At 41.2% G+C, this 25,443-nt stretch overlaps 1 protein-coding gene across 4 annotated transcripts in view; it reads left to right on the top strand.

Moving 5' to 3' along the window:
• DNAJC16 (DnaJ heat shock protein family (Hsp40) member C16) overlaps positions 1–25,443 on the top strand; it is a 41,376-nt gene that overhangs the window by 1,305 nt on the left and 14,628 nt on the right. For 3 of the 4 annotated variants that reach the window (XM_077899520.1, XM_077899519.1, XM_077899518.1), the window contains exons 2-7: positions 754–938; positions 4,994–5,060; positions 6,108–6,447; positions 16,587–16,771; positions 18,743–18,847; positions 19,537–19,695. In XM_077899520.1, the coding sequence (XP_077755646.1) occupies positions 772–938; positions 4,994–5,060; positions 6,108–6,447; positions 16,587–16,771; positions 18,743–18,847; positions 19,537–19,695 (1,023 nt within the window). In that variant the 5' untranslated portion in view covers positions 754–771. The remainder of the gene's footprint in view (positions 1–753; positions 939–4,993; positions 5,061–6,107; positions 6,448–16,586; positions 16,772–18,742; positions 18,848–19,536; positions 19,696–25,443) is intronic. The other variant, XM_077899521.1, reaches the window with a different exon arrangement.

The following is a 25,443-nucleotide window of genomic DNA, read 5'->3' as shown; positions in this document are numbered from 1 at the left end:
ATTAGTCTCCCTTCAGGTGGAAAACTAAATTTTTTTCTCGCCAGCTTTTCCTCACCTTTGGTCTCCATTTATAATAGCCGTATTATTGCTCATGGTTAAATTAAAGAGCATTGTCTCAGTTTCCTTGGTCCAGTGGGTGTGGTGAGAAAGAACAGAATTGGGGTACACAGTGTCATAACCGGTTTGTTTTTGTTTTTGTTTTTGTTGAGTATCTCACTTTCGTGCTTATGCTTATTTAATCTCAAGAATGTCACCACTGTTTAATTTCATAGTTTTGCCCTTGGCAAATCTTACGATCTCGTGGGTTTATTTAGCCATGTACTCAGGGAAGTATTCTTAAGCCCTGTATTTTTTAATCTAAAGTATGATTGTCAGAATTAAGTGAAATATAGAGTATTTGAGATGTAGTTGCCTCGATTTTCCTATGTATGTTTTCCCACATTTGCTTATTATTTTCTTCATCTCATTCATTTTCAATCATTTCTAAAGCTTTTCGAATCCAAGGAGTCTGGAAAGTTGCTGTTAATTCTTACTGCTCATCTTTTCATCTGTGTAGTTCTTATTTGTGATATATTCAAAAAATAGTAGCAAGACTGTTGATTTGAAAAGACCTGATCAAACAGAATGACCCTTTTCCTGCCAAATAGCTTTTGTTTGTTTTGTTTTTCATCTATATATCTTATCCCTTTACCTAATAAGGAAGACTGTCTAGGTTTCTACTGCTGAAACTCATTGCCTCTTCAATCATTTCAGCTCTGGAGAGGAAGAGAAATGGAAGTGAAAAAGTTGAGCATTTCCTGGCAGTTCTTGATAGTTCTGGTTCTGATCCTGCAAATTCTGTCTGCGTTGGATTTTGACCCATACAGAGTCCTAGGGGTCAGCCGAACAGCCAGTCAGGCTGATATTAAAAAGGCTTATAAGAAGCTCGCCCGGGAATGGTAGGTGAAACAAAGAAATAGCAGTTTAATATAAGCTAAGCAGTTTTAGTAGGGAAATGAAGCCTAAATTATGCTTAGCTTTTTTATTTGTCTCTGTTTCTATGTTCAATAAATATATACCTGTCTAAAATATTTTCTCTAGGAGAACTAATGTTCATGTTATTCTGTAATATTTAATGATAAGATCCAAAGCCTGTGTTGCTGTGAAACCCCCTTTTCAGAATTCTTTGGCCTAAAGGATTACCCTAGATACTGCTAGCATATTTAAGTAGAAGGGAGCTTTAGTTTTAAAATATATATGTGGAAGGCAGCCTTAGTTTAAAAATATATACGTAATCAACTATGGATCAGCTAACCCGTCCCCATGATATGTTATTCATAAAGTAGCTCTTTACAAGTATCATTGTTAAAGGGAACGCCATCCAGTGCTGTTTTCTAAATTACTAATTTTAAGCTTTCAAGAAAATTTAGAGTGAAAGCTTTTTGCCCTCAATTTTATAATATTCGGAAACTGAGTACCTTACTTTTAAAAATCATCCGATAGAAAAATCGTAATTTTGGGATCCCTGGGTGGCTCAGCGGTTTAGTGCCTGCCTTCGGCCCAGGATGTGATCCTGGAGTCCCGGGATCGAGTCCCACATCGGGCTCCCAGCATGGAGCCTGCTTCTCCCTCTGCCTGTGTCTCTGCCTCTCTGTCTCTCTCTCTGTGTCTCTCATGAATAAATAAATAAAATCTTTAGAAAAAAAATAAAAAAAAATAAAAAAAATAAAAATCGTAATTTTACTTAGATAGGTTTTGTATTTGCTAAAGGGTATACAACCGTTTGTGAATTAGCAGGATAGTAATAAATTTAAAATTTATGGACAGATGTCATCAGTTTTTTCCACCAATGCTTTGGACATACCAAAAGTATCTGGATCATATAGCTGGAGGGGAGCAGCCGAAGGGGAAAGGATGGAAGGGGCAAGGGTGACTAGAAGCTGGGGGAGCCAGGCACAGATAATGAAAGGTTTGGGATGGGAATGATTATTATGCACCTACTGCATGCTAGACTCCAGGTTCTATGCTTTTTATCTTATTTAAACCTTATAATTACCCTATGAAAGAGTTATTGCTGTCCCTCTTTTACCTGTGGGGAAATCTGGGCTCACTGTTACTAAGTCTTTAATAACTCTGGGCTCCACAGCTTGACCTTCAGTGCCAATAGGTAGTTTATTGTTTTTTACTTTTTAATCACCTACCCATCAGAGCAGAAGTAGGAGTGAGTGGGTTAGTGTTGGGCGGGCAGGAAGTTATGCAGGAGCAAAGCTGCCACATGCAGATGACATTGCAGGCTGTGCATGACTCTGCCTGACACCATTATTCTTCCAGTGAAAGATGTATCTTAGTTTTAAACTGGTTGCAATAAAGGTAAAAGATAGTTTAAAATATGTTTTGAATACATAAATATTTTAAACCAAACTTCTGTCACAGAGAATCCAGAATTTGATATTAAAAACACAATCTGATTATGTGTGGCCTCTTTCCAGGGACTCTCTTTACAGCAAAATTGCTTTCCACATCGTTTCAAATTCTTGCCTCTTTATATTTAAAACAAAATACATAAATCTGCAATAAATTCATGAGGTATCAGCATTCCTTTGGACAGAGTACAGGCCTTTGGCAACATTTTAAAAGCAGAAATGATTGCTTGAGTATGTGGGATTTTTTAAAAATGTACAGCTTTGACTTTTCTGTCTTCCAGAGCTGAAAAGGGTATTATGATATTAATTAAATGAGTCATATGCTTCTCTTACTTAATTAGATTCTCTCTAGGAGTCATTCATCACCTTAGAAATACAGAGTATCATCCAGGGAAAGTCTAAAATTTTACTTCACCTTTATATTTTCACTGTGTTGTTCCTCGTTGCTGTTTTGGCTGTGGCAGTGTTTTATCCCTCAAATTGTTGGTTTCATTTCATGATGGCTTCATACCCACTGAAAATAGCCGTGCTTCCCAATTTGACTTTTCAGAATGAATTGCAGCTGGGGGAAGCGGTTAATCATTGAATTAGATTTGTAGCTCTCCTCTCCTAGGTTTTACTACCAAGTAATGTTTCTTAAGCTTCTCAAGAGCTTCCTTGGTGAAACCATTTAAAGTCACTTTTTCTTTCAGGAAAACTATGTTTCTCTCCTAATAATTAAGTTTTGGCGTAAGTTGCTTTTCTTTTATCATTTACGTTGGCAAAAATAAACACCCTCACGTCCCAAGAATAAGGCATCCTAAAATTTGATCGGAAGCAAATGGGTATAACATAGTCCCTGGAACAATGAAACAATTTGTCTGCTACTTTTCTGTGTTACTTTTTCTACAGCCAATAGATACCCAGTACAGTATTTTCTTCACTTCCAGATTTAAAGGACGTGTATCATATTGCAGTTGGTGAAATGTTTCCTACACCCTGAAAATAGTATTGGGCAGTACTTTCCTAGAGCCAGATTTATCCTTTTCTACATGTTTGCCACCTCGTGGTAGCGTCCTGCAATTAGGAAAATATTCCTTATAACCTGAAACTGTCTTGTGGTTTCCTCCCTGTTCTCTGGCCTTGGTTTTGTCTGCGTCAGGATCTGTGGTTCTAACCCAGCCTTCCTCACAGCCCTCTCCTTGGTTTGGTCTCCTTCAAAAGCCCCCTTCCAATCCTTCTCCCCCTACTGTGTTCTCTACGTTAAATCTTCATTTGTGTGATTGCATAATTTTTCTCTTTTCAGCCGTTAGCCTAAGTTTGAATATTTAAAACACTTTTTTTTTGTCATCCAGAAACATGCTTTGGAACCACCATCTTATTTCCTTACATCATACTTTTTCATTATTACTCAGCTGAGTTGTTTTTTTTTCCCCACTAATACTCATAATAAGGACTAAATAGTTAGGGGAGGAATGATGTTAAAACTCAACAACCAACCATTTGCAATTTATTTTTAGAGAAATCAGAATATGTGGTATAATTCATTCAAATGTAGTTCCTGCCAGAATAAGGTTGATCAAGTTGTAAATTCTCTTTATCCTGTTGTACTTGTGCTGGTTTTAGTAGTCATTTGCTTCCCATTGGATTGTTCTCTTTCTTGAACCTTTGCTAGAGGAAATTTACTTAAAGTTACCAGAAGTGATTACATAAAGAATATACTCTATAATAGAGTCTCTTAACAAAAAAAAAAAGAAAGAAAAATCAGTTGGTAAAAAAACACTGATTTAGGTCTTGAGGGGTTCTAAGGAAGCAAAACCTAGCCCCTACTTTCCAGGAGTTCAAAAATCTCCAAAGCTGAAATTAGCATAAACATGGGCAGATTACAGAATAATGTATGTCTGCAAATGGATATAGTTAATTGTCAGCTGTGTATAATACCAAACATTAGTTTAAATCATTTTGGATAAACTGTAGGTTTTTCTCACCTCTTAAAACATGGGGCTTTGAAATCACTATCCATTTATAGGTAAAAAGGCCATTTTAGGCAAAAAGGGACAAGCAGAGCAATAATGAAACTGCAATGTTCTCATCTGAACAACAATAGTCAAATGCTATTTGGAACATGGTTGTCACTAAACAAATTCATGGTGCATCCGAAAGACTATTTCCTGCATCCACCTGAGTTGTCAGAAGAAATCCCTTCCTCTATAGCATTCTAACATTAGGATGAGTTGCTCCCACCTGGGAAGAGAAGTCGGTTCTTAAGGCTCAGTAACATTAGCCTGGAACCAGCTTCAGCAGTGTTTAAGAACAATGTAAAGACATGCGTGTAGCACACTTCTCCTCAGTGGGACCCTGCAGTACCTCTGGAGCTTTGAAAATGTGTGTTGCTAAAGTGCTTTTAGTAGAAATGGCCTGTTTCAAAGTTTCGCTTAATTATTATGGTTATGTGAAGCAATTGATTGCTTCTACCCTTTATTTTTAAGAAACCATCCTAACAAAATGGCCTTTCGTTTGCCTTTGATGTAGTAAACTGTGTGTACGAGATGTTAATTGTATGCAAAACATTAAATCCAGTCTCTCTCCCTGCCTGCCCATTTGTGTTTCAGGCATCCTGACAAAAACAAAGATCCTGGAGCAGAAGACAAGTTCATCCAAATAAGCAAGGCTTATGAGGTATCATGTCAAACTTGTGATGCATCCATTAGCTCGTATTCATTAGGTGGCCAGTTTTGTAAAGACCGCTCAGAAAGGGCACGCTCCCAATGCCCTTGACCCAGTTTCTAGATGATGGTAGAGAAAACATATTTAGCCACATCCAGTATGTCGAAATTGGTGCCTGAAAACTGTAGCTCTTAAAAAAAAAAAAAAAAACTGGCCTATTTTAAAGGCTTTAATTGGAATTATAGAATTCTCAGAATTCCTAAATGTAGGTCTCTATATCCTTTGTAGAAACTTATATCACATGCTTACCTCAGCAACACAAATTCTAGAACTTATATTAAAGAAAGACTGATTTGCCTATATTTATTAAAGTGGCACAAGGTTACAAATACATTTAAACACAAGATTTTCAACAATTTTCCAACATGTCAGCTTAAGGAGCTTGGCCTGGAATGTGCATAAAAGATAAGTCTGTGGCTTCCTGACTTGTGTAGGGTAATGTTCTTCAGGAGACAGTGCTTGGCTCATGGAATGGCACATCATCCTAAAACACCTAAAACAATTTTAAACTTCAGAGTTATTTCTAAGTAAAACAAAGCCAGCTAACATACAAGACACTGAACTGAATTCTGTGGCTTTTTTTGGCGGGGGGCGGGGGGGATTTCACAGCTTTTCATGTTTTGGTTTGAGTTACTCCAACTAAGTGGCATGACCTATTTTTCTTGTGGTCAAGCTCTGGTGATCAAGATTATGTTAAGTTTTATTTGTTTTACCAATGTGTCGAATCTCTTAAGGCAAAATGAGAACTCAGAATCTCTAAAGCCAAGATGAACATGAGTATCTCAGTGACCAAAGTCTTTTGGTCTTGAAATATTTAATCATTTCTATTGAAAGAGGAGTTGCCTTGGTATATTGAAGACTGCATTCAGAATATCTAACCGTGTTGTAGCTTTACATCTCTTTTCTTCCTGTGTCTTTGACACTGCTCACACGATAGTCCTTTGGGTGAAACTTTTTCCATTTTATAGATTTCCTTTTTTTTTTTTTCTTTCCTTGTAGATTCTTTCCAATGAAGAAAAGAGATCCAATTATGATCACTACGGAGATGCTGGAGAGAACCAGGGCTACCAGAAGCAGCAGCAACAGCGAGAGTATCGCTTCCGTCATTTCCATGAGAACTTTTACTTTGATGAGTCTTTTTTTCACTTCCCTTTTAACTCTGAGCGGCGGGGCTCCATTGATGAGAAGTATTTATTGCACTTTTCACACTACGTGAATGAAGTGGTGCCAGATAGCTTCAAGAAACCCTACCTCATCAAGATCACCTCAGATTGGTGCTTTAGCTGCATCCACATCGAGCCTGTTTGGAAAGAGGTAGTTCAAGAACTGGAAAGATTAGGTAAGATAACTTTATTTGCTGAAGGTGTTTATGTTGGAGAGGCTAACATTTGTATCTTGGATTTGATGGGTTACTAGGGAGAAGGAATAGTGAGGTTTCTCTTCACAAGTTCATGTCAGCTTAAGAAGCTGACATTAAATTTTCCAAGGACACATTTTCAGAGGGGAGAAATGTGTAAGCCACTTTCATTTCGCACTACTAATTTGAAGCCTTATCTGTATAATTTCCTAAGATCTAGTTGGGGGCTTGATACATAGGAGAAGCCTAAAAATGACTGGTTGAGCAAAGCCACCCTCAAGCATCAGTTTTGATGCTGGTGGGACCTGCAGACTATTTTCAGCAGTGTTTATGATTTCATTCTGTGATTAAATTTGCTAGAGCTACCATAACAAAATACCACAAAAACAACAGAAGCGTATTTTCTCACAGTTCTCAGGGTTAGAAGTCCAAGATCAAAGTGTGGGCAGGTTTGGTTTTTTTTCAGAGGCCTGTCTCCTTGGCTTGCGCATGACTACCTTCTCCTTTCACATTCACATGGTCATGTCTCTGTGTGCACATTTCTGCGCGCTGTGTCTCTTGCTCTTTCTCTTTCTCTTTCTGTGGCCTGATCTCTTCTTATAAGGACATCGGTCTTACTGGATCAGGGCCCATCCTAATGACCTCATTTTAACTTTAGCACCTTAGTAAAGACCCTACCTCCAAATATGATTATATTCTGAGGTACTGGGCATAAGGACTTAAACAGATGGACTTTGGCAGCAGGCACAGTTCCATCCATAACACCGATGGTCATGGGTTACCACTCCTGATCACAGGTTAGCCTTTCCTGTGTTCATAGTTACCACTTAGTGCCAGGAAAATGCCAGCAATCCAGACAGAGTATTTATTTTAATGACTCTGAAAAGTTGGAATTACTGAATTGTGTGTGTATGTTGTATTTTGTAGGCATTAGCAGACCTATTCTTGAATAATTAAAAAAGGCCAAACTCAATCATAGGGGCCAAGGGACTGGATTTCTCTGGAGAGAACGTACCAATGAAAACCATCAGTTCATTTTTCTGGTTTTTTTGTTTTGTTTTGTTTTTTTAAGATTTCATTTATTTATTTGATAGAGTATGAGAGAGCATGAGCAAGGAGAGAGGCAGAGGGAGAAGGAAACTCCCCTCCTGAGCAGGGAGCCCAATGTGGGGCTCAATCCCAGGACCCCAGGATCATGACCTGAGCTGAAGGTAGACACCTAGCCGACTGAGCCACTCAGGCAGCCCCAGTTCATTTTTTCTAAAACAGAAATTTTCAGCTTGTTGTTCAGAAGCCCTCAGGTTTGCCAAAATACTTTTGTGAGGTTAAGTAAAGAAGCGCTTGGAGGAAGATGAGGAAATAAGTTTAACACTCTCATACATGTGGTGAGCAGTCGCAGATGCTTGCTGGTGGTGTGTAATGAGTGGACAAGAGGTTAAGATCAGCTGGAAGCCCTTGGGTTGAACAGCTTCTTTGTCGAAAAGCATAATGCATTTTCGGTCACACCAGGCGGTATACTGGAGACTGTTAAACCTCATTCATCTAGAAACTGACAGCAAAATATAAACCTTAAACCACCGCATAAGTTAGGACACCAGTGCATTTATACCAAAGTCAGATCAGAGCCAACGTTATATTTAAACATGCCAGGCAAACAATATGAGGCAGCGAAGCACAGTGGTTACCTATGTTCCATCCCTGGGCTTTAGAGTCAGACCAGTGTTCAGTATATGTGCTGCTGAAGCGAGCACCAGATAGACCAGTGTGCAGAGCTGAGCTCTGTCATTTACTCTTTGTGTCTTTAGACAAACTACTTAACACAAATTTCTCCATCTGTAAAATAGATGTAATAATGTCAAACCAACAGGACTGATACGAAGATTTTATATAAGTTTCTGTTATATATTAAACGCTAACATAAAATGAGCCTTAGGGAATTTCTGATTAACTAGGTGTTCTGGTTTACCAAAGTAAAAAAAAATTTAAGCACCTATTTTATAAATTTTTTAAAATCATTCTCAAATACATGAGTCTACTTTCTTCAATTCACTGACGACCAGGCACTGACCTTTGACTTAGGTTTAGCTAAGTCTTGCAAGGTAATTAGAAGTTAGTTGAAAGAAACCCAGGAGTAACATTACAGGCCAGGGGAACAGTGCAGCCAGAGAAACAAAGAGCATCCACAGGAGAGTCAGGCACAGGGTGTGACTCAGGTATAGCCAAGAGGGAGGAAGCAGTAAGAGCACGCAGGAACCAGGTAGTAATAAGCTGGACTTTATTTTATAGTATGTGATAAAGCCAAGAAAAATTGCCACATAGAGTCGTGATTTAGTCCCATCTACACTTTAGAAAGCTATAGAGCCACATGAAGGGCAGATTGAAGAAGATAAGAGAAGCAGGGAGGTCACCAACCCTGGGAAGACAGCAGCCACTGGCCCAGACTAGGACAGAAGGAATAGAGAGGTGTGGACAAGTATAAGATATCTGAGTGGTAGGAGCATGGAAGTCTGGAGGGACCTGGCTCCTGGAGACCATCTGAATGTGAAGAATGAGGAAAAAGGGGGGGCGGGGCTCAAGATTGACTGCATTCTGACTGGAGCCAGTGAGTGGGCAGGGAACCGCAGGGAAGAGCTGGATTTGAGAAATTGTTCTGAATAGTAACTATGTTTGGACTTACTGCACACGGTGACATGAAAATAATAGTAGCTTGTATTGATTGAGAATTTAGTATATGCCAAGCACAATTGTAATTTCAACTCATATTAAACAACAGCCATTTAAGGCAGGTGCTGTTGTCATCCTTCTTTTACAGACACTTAGCTCATTCTTGGGACCTCATCAGGGTCCCACAGTTGATGTTTGGCAAAGCTGGGATTTGAACCCCGGTAGTCTGGCCCTAAGTCCATGCATTGCACACCATGCTGTACTGCCTTTTAATATCCTCAAATCTTTGATGATTAAAGGTCTTGCTATTCTTTTGAGTGGTCATGCTATTTAATCGTAGTAATTCAGTGACAAGAGTGGAAGAAGCAGAATTTAGATCCATAGAAGTGACGTTTACTGAGGGTTCAGTCCATTCCCCCACTGCACCTCCAGAGTTCCCTGGAAGGCAGATTTTGTCCAAATGTATTAGATTAATTTGGTTTATAAACCATTTTCCTCTTTGGACCATGCAGGTTAGTTGAAGATTCCGACAGTCAGGCTCCACTTTGTTACAGTTGGGTGGCAGTGCGGTGCGGTCCTTACAAAGCATCCATGGCTATTTCCCTGTCCAGGTGAGGCAGCACTACCCTTCAAGATCGATACTGCCAAAATTGTGTCTTTGCCTTTTTTTTTTTTTTTTTTTTTAACATTTTTTTGAAAGATCATGAGCAGGGGCTGGACAGAGGGAGAGGGTGAGGGGAGAGAGAACCTCAAGCAGACTCCACACTGAGCACAGAACCCGGCGCAGGGCTCAGTCTCACAACCCTAAGTTTAATGACCCAGCAGAAACTAAGAGGTGGATGCTTAACCAACTCAGCCACCAAGGTACCGCCTGCCAAAATGTTCCTATTCTGTATTAATAGGAAGAGCAGACTAGGGCACCTGGTGGACTCAAGTCAGTGGAGTGGGTGACTGTTCATCTCAGGGATATGAATTAAAGGCCCACATTTTGTGTAAAGATTACTTAATATTTATATATATATATATATATATATGTAATATTTATATGTGTGTGTGTATATATATATTTTATATATATGTGTGTGTGTGTATATATATATATATACACACACACATATATATAAAGGGAAGAGCAGACTATTTTAAAGATCAGCTGAGTGGTGTAGGGAAGCTTGGACCCTGTGTCTTGGACTATTGTTAAATGCCTGACTTGCCCTGGATGGATGAAATAGGACAGTTCTACCCAGGGAGAAATGTGGCAGCTACTTAGGTGGAATCTGCAGCCATGCAGTGTGCTGACAGCTAGTGTGCAGAGGCCGCCCACACGTATGGACAACGCACTGGGGAGGAGGACCAGAAGTAGTCAGCACTGCCTTCGACCTCAAGGAACTGACTATTTAGCCGAAGAGAAAATACATACCCAGAGAATTCACACTTGACATTTGCAAGTACAGAATCACATTTGCAATTACCAAATGATGTAGCACTGCAGGAGTAAGCAGAGGATGAGAAAGAACTCGTGTTCTCATTTAAAACTTTCTTCTTCGTGAACCAAGTCCTGTGTTAGACATTAATGTATAAATTATCATTGTTTTTGTTGAGTCTTTTGGTTGTTTTGCATTATGCTAGGGGCTTTGTGAGGCCTATCTGTATCATAAGAGCAACTCAGTGAGGGAGAGATACTATTGTTTTGTTTTGTTTTGTTTTGTTTTAAGATTTTATTTATTTATTCATGAGAGACACAGAGAGAGAGAGGCAGGGACATAGACAGAGGGAGAAGCAGGCTCCCTGCAGGGAACCCGATGTGGGACTCGATCCCAGGACCCTGGGATTCAGCCCAGGGCCTGAAGGCGGTGCTAAACCGCTGAGCCACCTGGGCTGCCCGATACTGGTTTTTTTTTAATCTGCTTTTGCACTATGTCCTTGATTTTGTTCCATTTCACATTATTTTGCATCTTAGTAATTTCTTTATTGACAGGTTCGTGTTTAGTCAGATTTGAAAGTGGCCCCTTCCTCCAGTTGGCTCTGTACCATTCCTTAAAACATATGCAAAACTTGAAATAAAAATGAATGTATATATGTTACAGAGGAGAAAAAGAATTTCCCTAAAAGATGCGATACACATTAAGGATTGTGTAATGAAAATGAATACAATGATACCTCAAAATAGAGGCGCAACATGGACACGTTTGGTACTGTACAGAAGGAAGACTTCTCACAACCTCAAAGGAGAAGGGAATGTTCATGTTTTTAATTACCCAGGATCTACAAATTAGCCATAAACATCAGTCTGTATCACAATCAAATAATGTTTCTGAAAGAGGTCACATCTGCTTTGCCTTTCTTTTAAATCCAAATGTTTATTTGGACTTCGGGTATATTGACCGTCCTGTAGCCTAGCTGTGCTGAATCAAGATACAAACACATGGATAGTTTTATTCGCTATTGTGCTAACTGAGCTTGCTTTATGGACCCTGGACTTTGAAGTGTAGAAAATTCGAAGGCAGAAGAGGAGACAATGGAGCCTGTGTTCTCTGACTCAGAGACCCCAAGTCACCACCCATCACTGGTCATTTCCCAGCCTAAGTTTCTGTGAGATAACAGTGCTGCCAGCTTTTCTTACTCTTCCTTCCAGTTTGGGAGGGAAGGGAGATGGGTTAGATCTGAATTCTTCCCCCCGCCCCTTTTTTTTTTTTAATTTTATTTAGGGATGCCTGGGTGGCTCAGTGGTTGAGCATCTGCCTTCAGCTCGGGTCGTGATGCTGGGATCCTGGGATCAAGTCCTGCATCAGGCTCCCCACGGGCAGCCTGCTTCTCCCTCTGCCTGTGTCTCTGCTGCTCTCTGTGTCTCATGAATAAATAAATAAAATCTTTAGTAAAGAAAAATTTTATTTATTTGAGAGAGAGAGAGAGCATAAACTTGGGGGAGGGGCTGAGGGAGAGGGACAAGCAGACTCCATGCTGAGCACAGAACCCAATGCAGAGTGCTATCCCAGGATGCTGGGATCATGACCTGAGCCGAAGGCAAATGCTTAATCTGCTGAGCCACTCAAGTGTCTCTAGATCTGAATTCTTTTTTTTTTTTTTAAGATTTTATTTATTTATTCATGAGAGACACAGAGTGAGAGAAAGACGCAAAGACACAGGCAGAGGGAAAAGCAGGCTCCATGCAGGGAGCCTAATGTGGGACTTGATCCCAGAACTCCAGGATCACATCCTTAGCTGAAGGCAGATGCTCAACTGCTGAGCCACCCAGGCATCCCTAGATCTGAATTCTTATTAAATATCTTCTCAGGAGGAAAAATAATACCAATTGAAAAACCAAATATTTATCATTCTTTATTCTAATCTGTATACTAGTTAACCTATAGAAGAGAGGTAAAAGTCCTCCAGAATTTAGAAGTGGGATTATGATAGTAACAAAGTCCTTTATAGAAGTGATCCAAGAAAATGGCCTTTATAGATTTGGAAATACTTAACATTTAATGAAGGTGATGTAGATAAGGACTCGTGGTAATTTAAGTAAAAGAAATGAAACCTAACCACTGTATTCTGTTCTGAGAAGGAAGCTGTATTGATGGGAGGGCAAGAAAGGTGGGGAAAGGACGACATAGAGAGGGCGAGGGTTTGCTGTGTATATCCTGCTCCATAGGAGAAGACCAGCTCCTCAAGGTGAAATTCCCACCCACAGAGACATCTTGGGCTCAGGCTTCATCATGAAATAATACTTCGTAATAACAGTTGTAATTAATTAGGCACCTATTGTATTCCAGGCTCAAGGTTAGATTCTGTTGTAACTTTCTTTTTTTTTTAAGATTTTATTTATTTATTCATGATGGCGGGGGGGGCGGGTTGTGGAGCGACAGAGACATAGGCAGAGGGAGAAGCAGGCTCCACGCAGGGAGCGCAATGCGGGACTCGATCCTGGATCTCCAGGATTACACCCTGGGCCGAAGGCAGTGCTAAACCGCTGGGCAACCGGGGCTGCCCTAGGTTCTGTTTCACCTTATGTCTTTAGTCTCAACAGAACAACTTGTCTCCATCTTAAAAATGAGGAAACAGACAGCGAGGTGAAATGACTTGCCTGAAGTTACACAGCTACCAGGGAGCAGAGCTGGGCTTGAATCTGGATCTGACTGATTTTTAATACCAATTTTTTTAAGACTTTATTTATTTATTCATAGAGACACACATAGAGAGAGAGGGAGGCAGAGACACAGGCAGAGGGAGAAGTAGGCTCCATGCAGGGAGCCTGATATGGGACTCGATCCAGGGTCTCCAGGATCACGCCCTGGGCTGCAGGCAGCACTAAACCGCTGCACCACCGGGGCTGCCCTAATACCAATTTTTAAATCATTGGTTTGTTTTTTAAAAACCAAGTGCCTACTACATGCCAGGAACTGTTCTAGATACTAGGGATGCAGCAGTAAACAAAATAAGCAAAACTCCCTGCAATCATAGAGCTTATGTTCTAGTAAGTACACACCACTAAATAAAATAGAGTCCATCAAAGGGCACCTTAGCTTGGTAAAGCCAGGCAGGTGCCAGAGAATGCCAAGGCACAGTTACAGGCTAAAATTGGGCAGGGTGGGCCTTTCTGAGGACGCAGCCCACATGGGGTGTTACAGGGAGCTTCAGGGGTATCTGGAGGAATAGTAGAGTGAACAACAAGCCCAGAAGCAAAGTCCGTTTCCCTTTGGTCTCCAGGACTGCATCCCTCATCCCAACTCCAGGCCCACAAGCCACCTTTCTGATGACTAATTCTGATCCACATGTGTCCTGAAACCTAGCAGAGGGCACCTTGAATGGCAGAGTTACTAAAAAGGTGTCCTTCCTGGGATTAGATAGTAAATTGGCATCTGGTCTATGTAAGATCCTTTGGGGTGAGTCAGCCTCTTAAGAAATTGATCCCTCTAGTATTCAGAACCAAAGGTGGAAGAGGTCATTCTTCGAAGCCAGGGAGGAGCCAGGCTTCACACTCAGGTAGGCCTGGGTTCAAATCCTGGTTCTACTGCATGCTACCTGTGATGCCAGGTCAGCTGTCCTCATCCTGTCCAGGCACTGGTAACATGGAGGTATCGGCACTGACCACTCAGGATGTTGGGGAGTGTGAAGAGTGATAATTCTATAAAGCTCTAGCCATGCTGCCTCAACTTTAAAAATGTTTAAAACATGGCCCTTCCATCCTTGGGTCTTTGCTGTATAGCCACTTGACACCCCACCCCCACCCCTGCTAGGTGATGTCCCTCTGACCTTAAATGAAGCCAAACGTCTCAGTGTATATGCCTGCTATATTCTTGTTCTTCTCACAAAATGTTTACATGCACTTCCATTTGTCGACATTATCCCGTAGTTGTTTGTCATGCCTGTAGTGTGAGGTAATATGCTAGACCTGGCTCTGGAGCATCCAGTTTGGAATCTTGTTCTACAGTGTTACCAGCTCCGCGAACTGGGATCACGTAATCTCTCTGAAGCTTGCTGTTTGTAAAATGAGGGGGTGATGTCTTCCTTACCTGCCCTTGAGATACTCTAAGGGACATAGTAAGATAGCCTGCAAATAGATTTGTTTTGTCTATTTAGCAGTTTTAAAGTATTAATCCTGTGATCCTGCCGTTTACCCAGCAATTGCATTTTTGGAATTTAATTAGGAAATCACGCAAGTGCACAAAGATGTGTACACAAAGATCTATAAGGATGCCCATCAAAATACCCCATGTAATAGTGAAAGCTAATCACCAGAAAAAAGGAAATAAGTTAGAAGATGGGAAGTGCTCTGGAAGAAAGATGGGAAAGTGAATAGGTTGAGGAGGATGCCAAGTGTGGGGAGTATGGTTTCAAACATGGTAGCCAAGTGGGTCTCAGTGAGGACTTGAAATTGGCAAAGGAGGAACTCAGCTTCACAGATGTCAGGGAGTTATCCACTCCGGGCAGAAGGGACAGCCAGTGCCAAGGCCCTGAAGCAGGAACATGCTAATGTGTTTAAGGAAGAGGAGAATGCTGGGTGCTGGGGCAAGGTGAATGAAAAGGAGGACAGGAAAGGTCAGAAGGGGACCAGGGACCAAATCACAAAGGCCTGGTTGGCCGTTGTGAAGATTGGCTCTTATTTTGAGTGACATGGGAAGTCTTTGCAGGATTTGGGCAGAGGAGGGCCGTGATCCATGTTTCTGTGTTAGAGGAGACAGTGAGGCTAGTATGTTGAGAACCGGCCGCAGGGAGACCAGGAGAGACAGTAACGTTAGGCGGGTATTGCACAACCAGGGGAAGAGAGATGGTGACTCAGAGGAGAGTCTAAAGAAAGTGGAGACAAACAGATTCCTGGCGTCTTTTGAAAATGAAGCCAACAGGACTTGCCAACAGATTGGACGTGGGGTGTGAGAGGCGAGAGGTGGAAGATGACTCGAGTCTTCCGTCCAAGTAACAGGAAGGAAGGGGCCCCGTTGGTGACCAGGGAAGGCCTGCGTGGGATGGACCTGGGGGAGGAGAGCAGGAATTGGGTTTGGGAAATGTTAAGTTGGGAAATCTGTTGGGCATCCAAAAGAAGACGAGTCCTTGCTGGCTGTGAACATTTCATGTTCCTCCAGTGTTTAGCAGAGGAACCGGCTCTCTAGATATACTGGTCAAAGGAAGGAACAAGGAAAACTATTCCAGTATTAAGTGAAATGGGTATCAGATGCTCCTGTGTTGTTTTGTTTTGTTTTTCTTTTTTATGATAGTCACAGAGAGAGAGAGAGAGAGGCAGAGACACAGGCAGAGGGAGAAGCAGGCTCCATGCACCGGGAGCACGATGTGGGATTCGATCCCAGGTCTCCAGGATCGCGCCCTAGGCCAAAGGCAGGCACTAAACCGCTGCGCCACCCAGGGATCCCGTTTTGTTTTATATGTAGGTGTGTGCGTCCACACACACATTTGTAAGAAGAGGTACAGGAAGATACCAACACGTCAACAGGAATTATATGGGATTTTGACATCTGAGTGATTCTAACTTAATTTCTGTCTCCTTTTCAAGAATGTGTACTTTCTAACATCTGTCTCTACACATAACATATAAAAGGGAGACTTGGGCTAAAGAGTGAGAAGACTGAATTCTATCGATAAATCATAGTTATTTTTCCAACTATTGCCAAGTTGTTGAACTCTGGAATTGTTCCCAGGTTTGTTTGTTTTCCTTGTGAGTAGAAGCACTGTAGCAGATTGCTTTCTTTTCTTTTCAAGTATTGAGACTAAAAGTATGGAGACTAAAAGATACAAAGATTTGTAGCTCTTAAATATAGCCAGATTATTCTGCAGAAAAACTGAACCAGTTTAGAGTATCAGCAATGAAAAAGTGCTAATCGATCTATTAGGAGAGATATCCTAGGTCAGGAGTTCAGTTACACACCAAAAGATCACTTATCAGCATTTCCTTATCTACCGTGGGGTGGTGAAAAGGCTTCATGGAGGTCTTCCATACTTTTCAGGTGTAGGAATCGGTGTGGTCCATGCTGGGTACGAGAGACGCCTGGCCCATCACCTGGGAGCGCACAGCACTCCCTCTATCCTGGGAATCATAAATGGAAAAATCTCCTTCTTCCATAATGCAGTTGTCCGTGAGAACCTACGACAGTTTGTAGAAAGTCTCCTTCCAGGGAACTTGGTGGAGAAAGTAAGTACCTGGTGGAAAAGTAGCCTGTGAGGTACCTGGGTCCCCCAGCCACCCTGAACTCTATGGTCATCTCAGACCTGAGTTTCATTTTGAACAGGGCAAGACCTATGTTAATTAATAAGTAATAACTCAACTGAAGTCATTTAAGTGAAGTCTGAAAAACTTCAGACTAAGACTTTCAGTAGGAGACTGAAAAACAAGGGAGAAAGACTAAGAATCTGTCCCTGTTGGTAACCACTGACCCCATTTACACTGTGGTGGGGATCTGAGCCTGGAATGACAGTGGCTCTCATTTTCTAAACAAAAAATTAGATCATGATTTAGAACGAAGGATTTCTTTCTGATTCATGAATTTGTTCATTTGAAGGTATCTGTCTTATGAAAGGATTCAAAATAAGTTACATTTGGCTATATTTTTAACGATCACATCTGTGGAAAACACAAGATTCCATGAAATCAAATATTTTTGGAATTTTCAGAACTTAGAGTAATGCAAAGATGAGTAAATTTCACAAACAAAAATTATGCCAGAGAAACCAGGCACAAAGAGTTCATACTAGTTTATGATTTTTACACTTAAGCGGCATTTTTTCTCCAGTATCTTAGATTAAGGGTCACAGGAACTAGAACAGGACTCGTGTGTGCTTTAAATAATTCATTCCTTTAACTATACCAGGGGAGTGAACATACCAGCATTTCCATCCTATTACCACGTGCACTGTTCATAGACTATGCCGCCGGGATCATTATCTACAGAAGAAATATTTGGTGGAGCTAGAGAGAGTATGGTAGGCTACTAGAATGATCGTAGGTTTCTGGATGGGTCCTCAAACATTTATGAAATGTCTGTTCTATGCCAGTCACTGTAAGTGTTGAGGACGCTTTTCAAGGAGCTCCCAGCGTAGCAGGGGATTATTTCCATCTGATATGCTGAAAGGCTGTCTGAGAGAGTGGGGAAAGGCTTCCTGGCAGAAACGGCCCATGCACTGAGTTTGCCAGGTGAAGTGAGAGGTAGGGAATGAGGGAATGAGGATGGGACGTGAAGCATCCTGCTCTGCGTGAAGTAGTCGCTAGTGAGCAGGAGAGGGCAGGACTAGAGGGGTTTGTAGGAATCTCGCTGCCTGGCCACCCGATAGAGGAACTTGGGTCTTGGCTTGCAGGTGCTGAGGCCAATGTAGGGGGCTGAGCAGAGAGTGAAATGATCAGATTGAGGTTTAATATAGATCATTCTGGAAGCAGAATGGAAAGATAAACCTTTTTTAACTATGAAAAATTTCTAAGTAGAATTTTAATTTGTTAATGTTTTGGGGTTTTATTTATTTACTTAGAGTGAGCATGAGTGGGGGGAGAGGGAGGAGCAGACTCCCTGCTGAACAGGAAGCCCAACTTGAGGCTCCATCCCAGAAGCCCAGGATTGTGACCTGAGCTGAAGTCAGACGCTTAATCAACTGAGCCACCCAGGCACCCCTTATTAATGTTTTTTATATTCTCTCAGTAGGATTATTTAAAGCATAATCAGGGAAGCACAAGAGTAGCAATTCAGATGGTAATAAATGAAACTATGTAATATATAGACCAAGTGGGCCCCCTTATTTTTTTAAGACCTTTTTAAAAGAGTAATCACTGTGTTATCTTCCACAGGTTAATAGACTAAGAAGTACAGTGTATAATAGATTAAGAAGCATGTCTATAATTCAAAAGTTCACTCTTGTTTTTATGTGTTAAGTAATTGTTCCAGAAAAGACTGTGATTTCGATCCGTAAGAGTGGGAACACATGAAAATACGAAATCAATAAGTCTGTTCTTTTAAACCATTTTAGTCAAAGACAAAAAAATTAGTGATCGGCGTTTTTTATTTTCTACGAAATACTCTTTTACACATACTTGATTTTGTTTAATTATCTCCTGACTACATATACTACAGTTGTTGAGAATTGAATACTGAAACTAACATCCTCTCTTCAATTTAAGGTTACAAATAAAAATTACATCCGATTCCTCTCTGGCTGGCAGCAAGAGAATAAACCTCATGTCCTTCTGTTTGACCAAATGCCCGTTGTACCACTGCTCTACAAGGTATTATGTGCTGGGAGAATGTTTGCTCTTTTTTTGGTGGAGAGAACTTGTGGCTTGCTTGTCCTTTGTGGGTAAGAGCTTATCCAAAGAAATGTTTGAAGACCAGAAATTTGCCTCAACCACCATACACTGGGTTGGTGCTTTCCACACACATAATAACATTTGATCTTTAGAAGAGCCCAGTGATAGAAATATCATCCCTGTTTTATAGACCAAGACTTTTGAAGCTCAGAGAGGTTGTACGACCTCCCCCCTTGGTGACTGCGTGATTCCCAGACCCATCCTCTGAGTGACATCCTCTGCAGCACTTCCAGCACCCATCTGGTTAGCCCTGTGACATGAGACGGGAGAGGAAAGTGTCCTGCTTATTACCCTTTGGCGTGGCCACTGCCATCTTACATAATTGAGGTGATTCCTCAGATACTCCATGCCTCCAACCCAGCGTAGATCTCAGTAAAATGAATAGTTTTCTCTCTGTGTGAGAAAAAATAAAATTCACTGTGTTTAGCTTTATTGGTACAATTTTCGGGCATGGGGCATCATAGAATTCCTTGAATTGCGCAGAGGTCTAGCAGCCCGAGTGGGGCTATACACGCTGGCATTCATCACCACTGGTGTGAACTGGTCACGCTTGGTTTCTGTGATCCTGCTATCAATTTAATTTCTTCCTCTCTATTACACCCTAACAGTTGACTGCTTTTGCGTACAAAGATTACTTGACATTTGGGTATGTACGCACCGGTTTGAGAGAGGCGGAGGAGATGAAAAGGCAGTACAATGTCAATGTCTATGCCCCCACCATCTTGATCTTTAAAGAACACATAAACAAGCCTGCAGATGCTATTCAGGTACGTGACAGTCGCCCTATCTTGAGGTTGCCCTCGTGTTGTATCTTGTGCCTTTATGAATAAACAGCAAAATTGAACAGAGCAAGTGAGAAGGAGAAATTCATTTTTTAATTTCTCCCTTCAGAGGCACAAAATTTAAAAACAAGTTTCGTTTTCATCCTATTTGGTACTGTTTTGCTCAAAAAATAATCTTTTGATAGAAAATAGGATGGTGGTGATGCCAAGGGCTGAGGGAGGAGAATATGGGGAGTTCATGTTTCATGGGGATACTTTCTGTTTGGGAAGATGAAAAGGTTCAGGAGGTGGATGACAGTGATAGTTTTACAACAATGTGAATGTACTTAATCACAGAATTATGCGCTTGGAAATGGTTAAAATGATCCATGGTCAGTTAAGGGTCTGCCTTCGGTTCGGGTCATGATTTCAGGGCCCTGGGATCAAGCCCTGCATCGAGCTCTCTGCTCCGCAGGGAGTCTGCTTCTCCCTCTCCCTCTGTGCTCTCTTTCCCTCTCTCACTCTCTCAAGTAAATGGATAAAAGTCTTTTTTTTTTTTTTTTTTTTTATTCATGAGAGACACAGAGAGAGAGAGAGGCAGATACAAAGGCAGAGGGAGAAGCAAGCTCCATGCAGGGAGTCCCATGTGGGACTCCATCCCGGGTCTCCAGGGTCACGCCCTGGCTGAGGGTGGCGCTGAACCGCTGAGCCACCCAGGCTGCCCCGATAAAATCTTTAAAAAAAAAAAAATGTCCATTTACATTATATTTTGGCACAAAAATAAAATAAGAGGGTCACCTGGCTGGCTCAGTCAGTAGAGCATGTGACTCTCATGCTCAGGGCTGTAGGTTCAAACCCCACATTGGGTGTAGAGATTACTTAAAAATAAAATCTTTTAAAAATTTGTTTTAGAGCAGCCTGGGTGGCTCAGCAGTTTAGCGTCCCCTTCAGTCCAGGGCGTGGTCCTAGAGACCGGGGGATCGAGTCCCATGTCGGGCTCCCTGCATGGAGCCCGCTTCTCCCTCTGCCTGTGTCTCTGCCTCTCTCTCTCTCTCTCTCTGTTGTGTGTCTCTCATGAATAAATAAATAAATAAAATCTTTTTATTAATTGTTTTAAATAAAATAAGAAATAATCACCTTTTCTAAAGTGATCCTGTCAGAAGATCAGTAATCTTATTCTAAAATAAATTACAAAGCACCTTGGTGGCTCAGTTGGTTAAGCGTCTGCCTTTAGCTCAGGTCATGATCCCAAGGTCCTGGGATCAAGACCCACATTAGACTCCCTGCTCAGCGGGGAGTCTGCTTCTCCCTCTACCCCTCCCCACTGCTTGTGCACTTGCACCCACTCTCTCTCAAATAAATAAGTAAAATCTTTTAAAAAATAAAATAAATTATAAAAATAAATTCAAAACTTAAATATAAAATGACAATAAAAAGAAATGAAAGAAAACCATAAACTCAGAACTTTTAAGTGAATATCTGATAAAGATAAGAGCTAAAAATCTTGTTGAAAATCTTAATTATAAGTTTAAAATTTGTATATAAATACTTTAAAATTTTTAAGTTAAGCAGTAAGCTAAGGGAAATATTTACAACCAATCTAAAAAAAGATTTTTATCTTTAATTTCTCTTGAACTACTTCTAATCAAAGAGATCAACACAAAACCTCCCGAAAGTGACTGCTTAATGGGTAGAGAGAGTTTTCTTTCAGGGTAATGGAAATGTTTGGGCCCAGAGAGAGGTGATTGTTATAGAACACCATGAATGTATGGAATGCCATTGAGTGATACATTTTTAAATAGCTAATTTTGTGTTACATGGATTTCATATCAATAAAAAAATTAATAAAACTTCCCAAGAGGACTAGTCTGGGAATATGAACAAAATTGTGAAAAGAGATTCAAGTGACTGATAATCACTTTTAAAAATTAAATCTCACTAATCACAAAAAGCCAAGTTAACATTTTGTTCTCCCATCACATTGTTGAAGATTTTCAAAGTGAAGATAGTAGTGTTGAGAGTAGAGAGAAACAGGTAGTCTTTCGTTTTGCCTAGCTGGAGAGGCTTTAGAGTTTTCAGAAAAGCAATTGGGTAATAACATGTCAGTTGCCTGGATTCATTCGAGAAAAGCATACTCCCGAGTCCTGGGGGGAGCCAAACGCTACCCTGCGTTCTGGGGATGAACAAAGTCACCTGCATTCTCTGTCCTAGAATCCGTCCTGTATTCCAATGGGGTTGACAGACAACTGGCATAACATACTCCATGGTGGCGTGTGGAGGAGAAGTGCTATGGAGAAAAAGAAAGCAGGAGAGGGGAATGTGGAGTGTCAGGAGAGCAGGTTCACATTTTCTAAGGTATTGTGGCCAGGAAGGGCCTCCTGAAGGTGACACTGGTGTTTAAAGACCTCAGGGAGATGAGATTACCTTTTAGGAATCTGTCCTCAGGGAATAGGAATTCAGCCAAAAATTATATACAGAGACATTACCATTTGTAGCTGGTTTCACTGGGGGAAAAATAGAAGTATCCAACAGTAGGCTAATTATTAGTAAATCCCGAACAGGGATGGCTATATAGCCGTTTAGCCATTGAAACAGCAGTTCAAGGACACTTAATGATGGGGATAGTTTTCAAAACATAATTATTAAAAAAAGCAAGCAGGATGCAAAACTAAGGTGCCTCACTCTGTGGCAGGTCTGAACTGTGTGGCCGTCTCAGGCCTGAGTTCCCTATTAATTAATAACTCAGACGAAATCATGTAAACACAGTGTATAAAAGACTGAAAATTGAAATAAATGAAGCACAGAGACTAAAGGATCTCAATGCATATCAATTATATACACAATTTAAACACTGATCTCAGTTCATGTGTATAGGTACATGCATACACATAGGAAAAAGCTGGAAATAGATACATCTCTTGATGGTAAAATTAGGTATTATCCTAATGTTTGGGTTTTCAGAAATCCCTCTCATGAACATGTCTTATTTTATTTCTTTAATGTCATTTTTATTTTTTATTATATTTTTTAAGATTTTTTTAATCTCTGCACCCAATGTGGGGCTCGAACCTACAACCCCAAAATCAAGAGTCAACACGCTCTACCAGCTGAGCCAGCCAGATACCCCTATTTTTTCAAAAAAGCAACAAGAACTCTTTGACTCACCTCTCTTAAAGGAAGCTAGAAGTTCTATAAAATCCTTTGTTTCAATTCATTCAGTAAATGTTTCATTGCCTGCCTGCTGTGTAGTAAATACAGAGGAGCTCTGAGGAGCTCTGACATCTAGTTAAGCCTTTGTCCTCACAACTCTGTCCGAGGAGAGAGGCCTGAGGGCAGTTTCCATCCACCGGCATAAGTGACTCATTCAGATGTGAACGGAGAGGAAAGACCCTTGAGCCTGGGGCTAAGTGAGAGGCAGAACCAGATGGGAGAAGTGGCAGTGAGGAGAGAAGAGCAGGTTAGGAAGCAGGTAATGGATTCGGTTGTGGATGTGCAGAACGAGAGCTGCGTGCGGGAAGTCTGAGAGGAGGTGTCCGTTGGACAGTGGAGCGTAGGGACCGAGGTCTTAGTGAGCTGGGGAGAGAGATTGGTAGCTCATCAGTGAGGGTTGGAGGTGCCAGTCCTCACTGCGGAGTGATCTCCCAGGCATCCACAGCAGGTGAAGTAAGGAGAGAAGGGAGCCAAGGACAAAATTCTGGACAGGCGCCAGCAGTTAAAAAAGGGGTGCCCTGTCCAATGGCAGCTGAGTGGCTGAGAGAATCACGAAGAAAACATGCCAGTGGTGAAGAAGGAACAGAACTTCTCAGTTCAAGATTAATCTATGAAAACCTCCTAAATTGTTTTTCAGTAATAGCTTCTACTCTGGAGAATGATTTATTTATCCCTTGGGAAAAATTGTAGCTCAAATACATTTACAGAATTACTGGCATAGGAGAGCCTGGGTGGCTCAGGCGATTAGATGTCCAGCTCTTGATTTCGGCTCAGGTCATGATCTTAGGGTCATGAGATCAAGCCCTGCAACTGGCTCTGTGGTGAGGATAGAGCCTGTTTAAGATTCTCTCTCTCCCTTGCCCCTACTTACCCGTGAGCATGCACATGTGCACGCCTGCTCTCTCTGACTCTCTCTCTGAGAAAAAAAAGCACTGGCATGATGAATGCTTCACCAGTTTGTTCCTATGGATATAAGAACAGTACCTCCCAACAGCAGGTCACTTGGTAGGTGACACTTGCAGCACCACTTGTTTCGTGGAGTCCTGCTATATTTGCTTTCATTTGCTGTGTAGTATTTATGACCACAAGGTAACTTCTTGGCTCATTCTTCTGGCAGTGGGCAGTTTCAGCGCTTTAGGGACAATGTCGCCATGAACATCGTGTGTATCTCAGTCTATGTGGGTTTCTCTAGGACAGCAGTTTTCAGAATGAGATTCACAGACCCTGGGGTAGGAGTGAGAAGTGTGTGAGATCAAAACTGTCTTCATAATAATACAGAGACATAATTTGTCCTTTTCCTCTGTGTTGACACCTGCGCTGATAGTGTGAAGGCCATGGTGGGTAAAACTACCAGTGCACAGCCCAGTGCACAGTCCAGTACATAATCCAAGGCCCAGGCCCCAGACCACCAGGAAGCATCTGTTTTTCACTCCTAAGCACTCACCATAAAAACAAACAGAAACAACTCTCATGTATCACTTAATACCCTTGATGAAGCAATAGCAAGTATTAATTTTATTAATGAATTAACCCTTGAGTACGTCTTTTAGATGTTTTTAATCTGTGTGACAAAATGCAAAGTGTACAAAAAGCGCTGCTACCTGGCAAAGTATAAAGGTTGTCTTGAGGGTAAGCATTTTAATTAAATCACAATTTAATAATTCGTGAGTTTTAAACTAGCCCCCTTTTTAACAGAACGTTATTTTTACTTGAAAGAATAACTGACAGACAACTGTGGTTATTCAGACTCAGGCTTGGGGCAGACATTCCCCAAAAACAGTGAGCCTACCACTTTAAGGGAAACAACTGACCGTATTTGTTGCCAGTGATAAAACAGGCTTCCAAGAAAATTAGAATTTTGAAAAATTTGTATCGGCCATGAGCTTCTCAAAACTTTGTGATGAGATTTGTTCATCAGCGTGGTGCACTTTTTTTTACATGTATAATAACATTTGTCAGCATTTGGAAGATCAGTGAACCAGTACTTTCCAAATGACCAATGCATGATTTTAAGAAATCACACCTGAGTAAAAAATCCATTTTAAGTGCAAAGTGATCAGTGAATTTGAATTTAACAAAGTATTAACAGTTCATTGAATCCAGGGGCACCTGACTGGCTCAGTTGGTAGACGCTGTGACTCCTGATCTCAGGGTCATGAGTTTTAAGTCCCACGTTGGGCATGGAGCCTACTTTAAAAAAAAAAAAAAAAAAAAAAAAAAGATGTTCTAAGACCAAAAAGTTTTGAGAACCATTGCTTCTAGAGTATGTCTGGTTGCAGAACTGCTGGGTCGTGGGATCCCTGGGTGGCGCAGCGGCTGGGCGCCTGCCTTTGGCCCAGGGCGCGATCCTGGAGACTCGGGATCGAGTCCCACGTTGGGCTCCCGGTGCATGGAGCCTGCTTCTCCCTCTGCCTGTGTCTCTGCCCTTCTCTCTCTCTCTCTCTCACTCTCTGTGACTATCATTAAAAAAAAAAAAAAAAAAAAAAAAGAACTGCTGGGTCGTGGGGTCTGCACATCACCAGCTTTTCTGGGTAACCTGTTTTC

Source organism: Canis aureus, chromosome 5, assembly GCF_053574225.1.
Source record: "Canis aureus isolate CA01 chromosome 5, VMU_Caureus_v.1.0, whole genome shotgun sequence".
NCBI lineage: Eukaryota > Metazoa > Chordata > Mammalia > Carnivora > Canidae > Canis > Canis aureus.
This window is presented reverse-complemented; position numbering and strand designations above follow the sequence as displayed.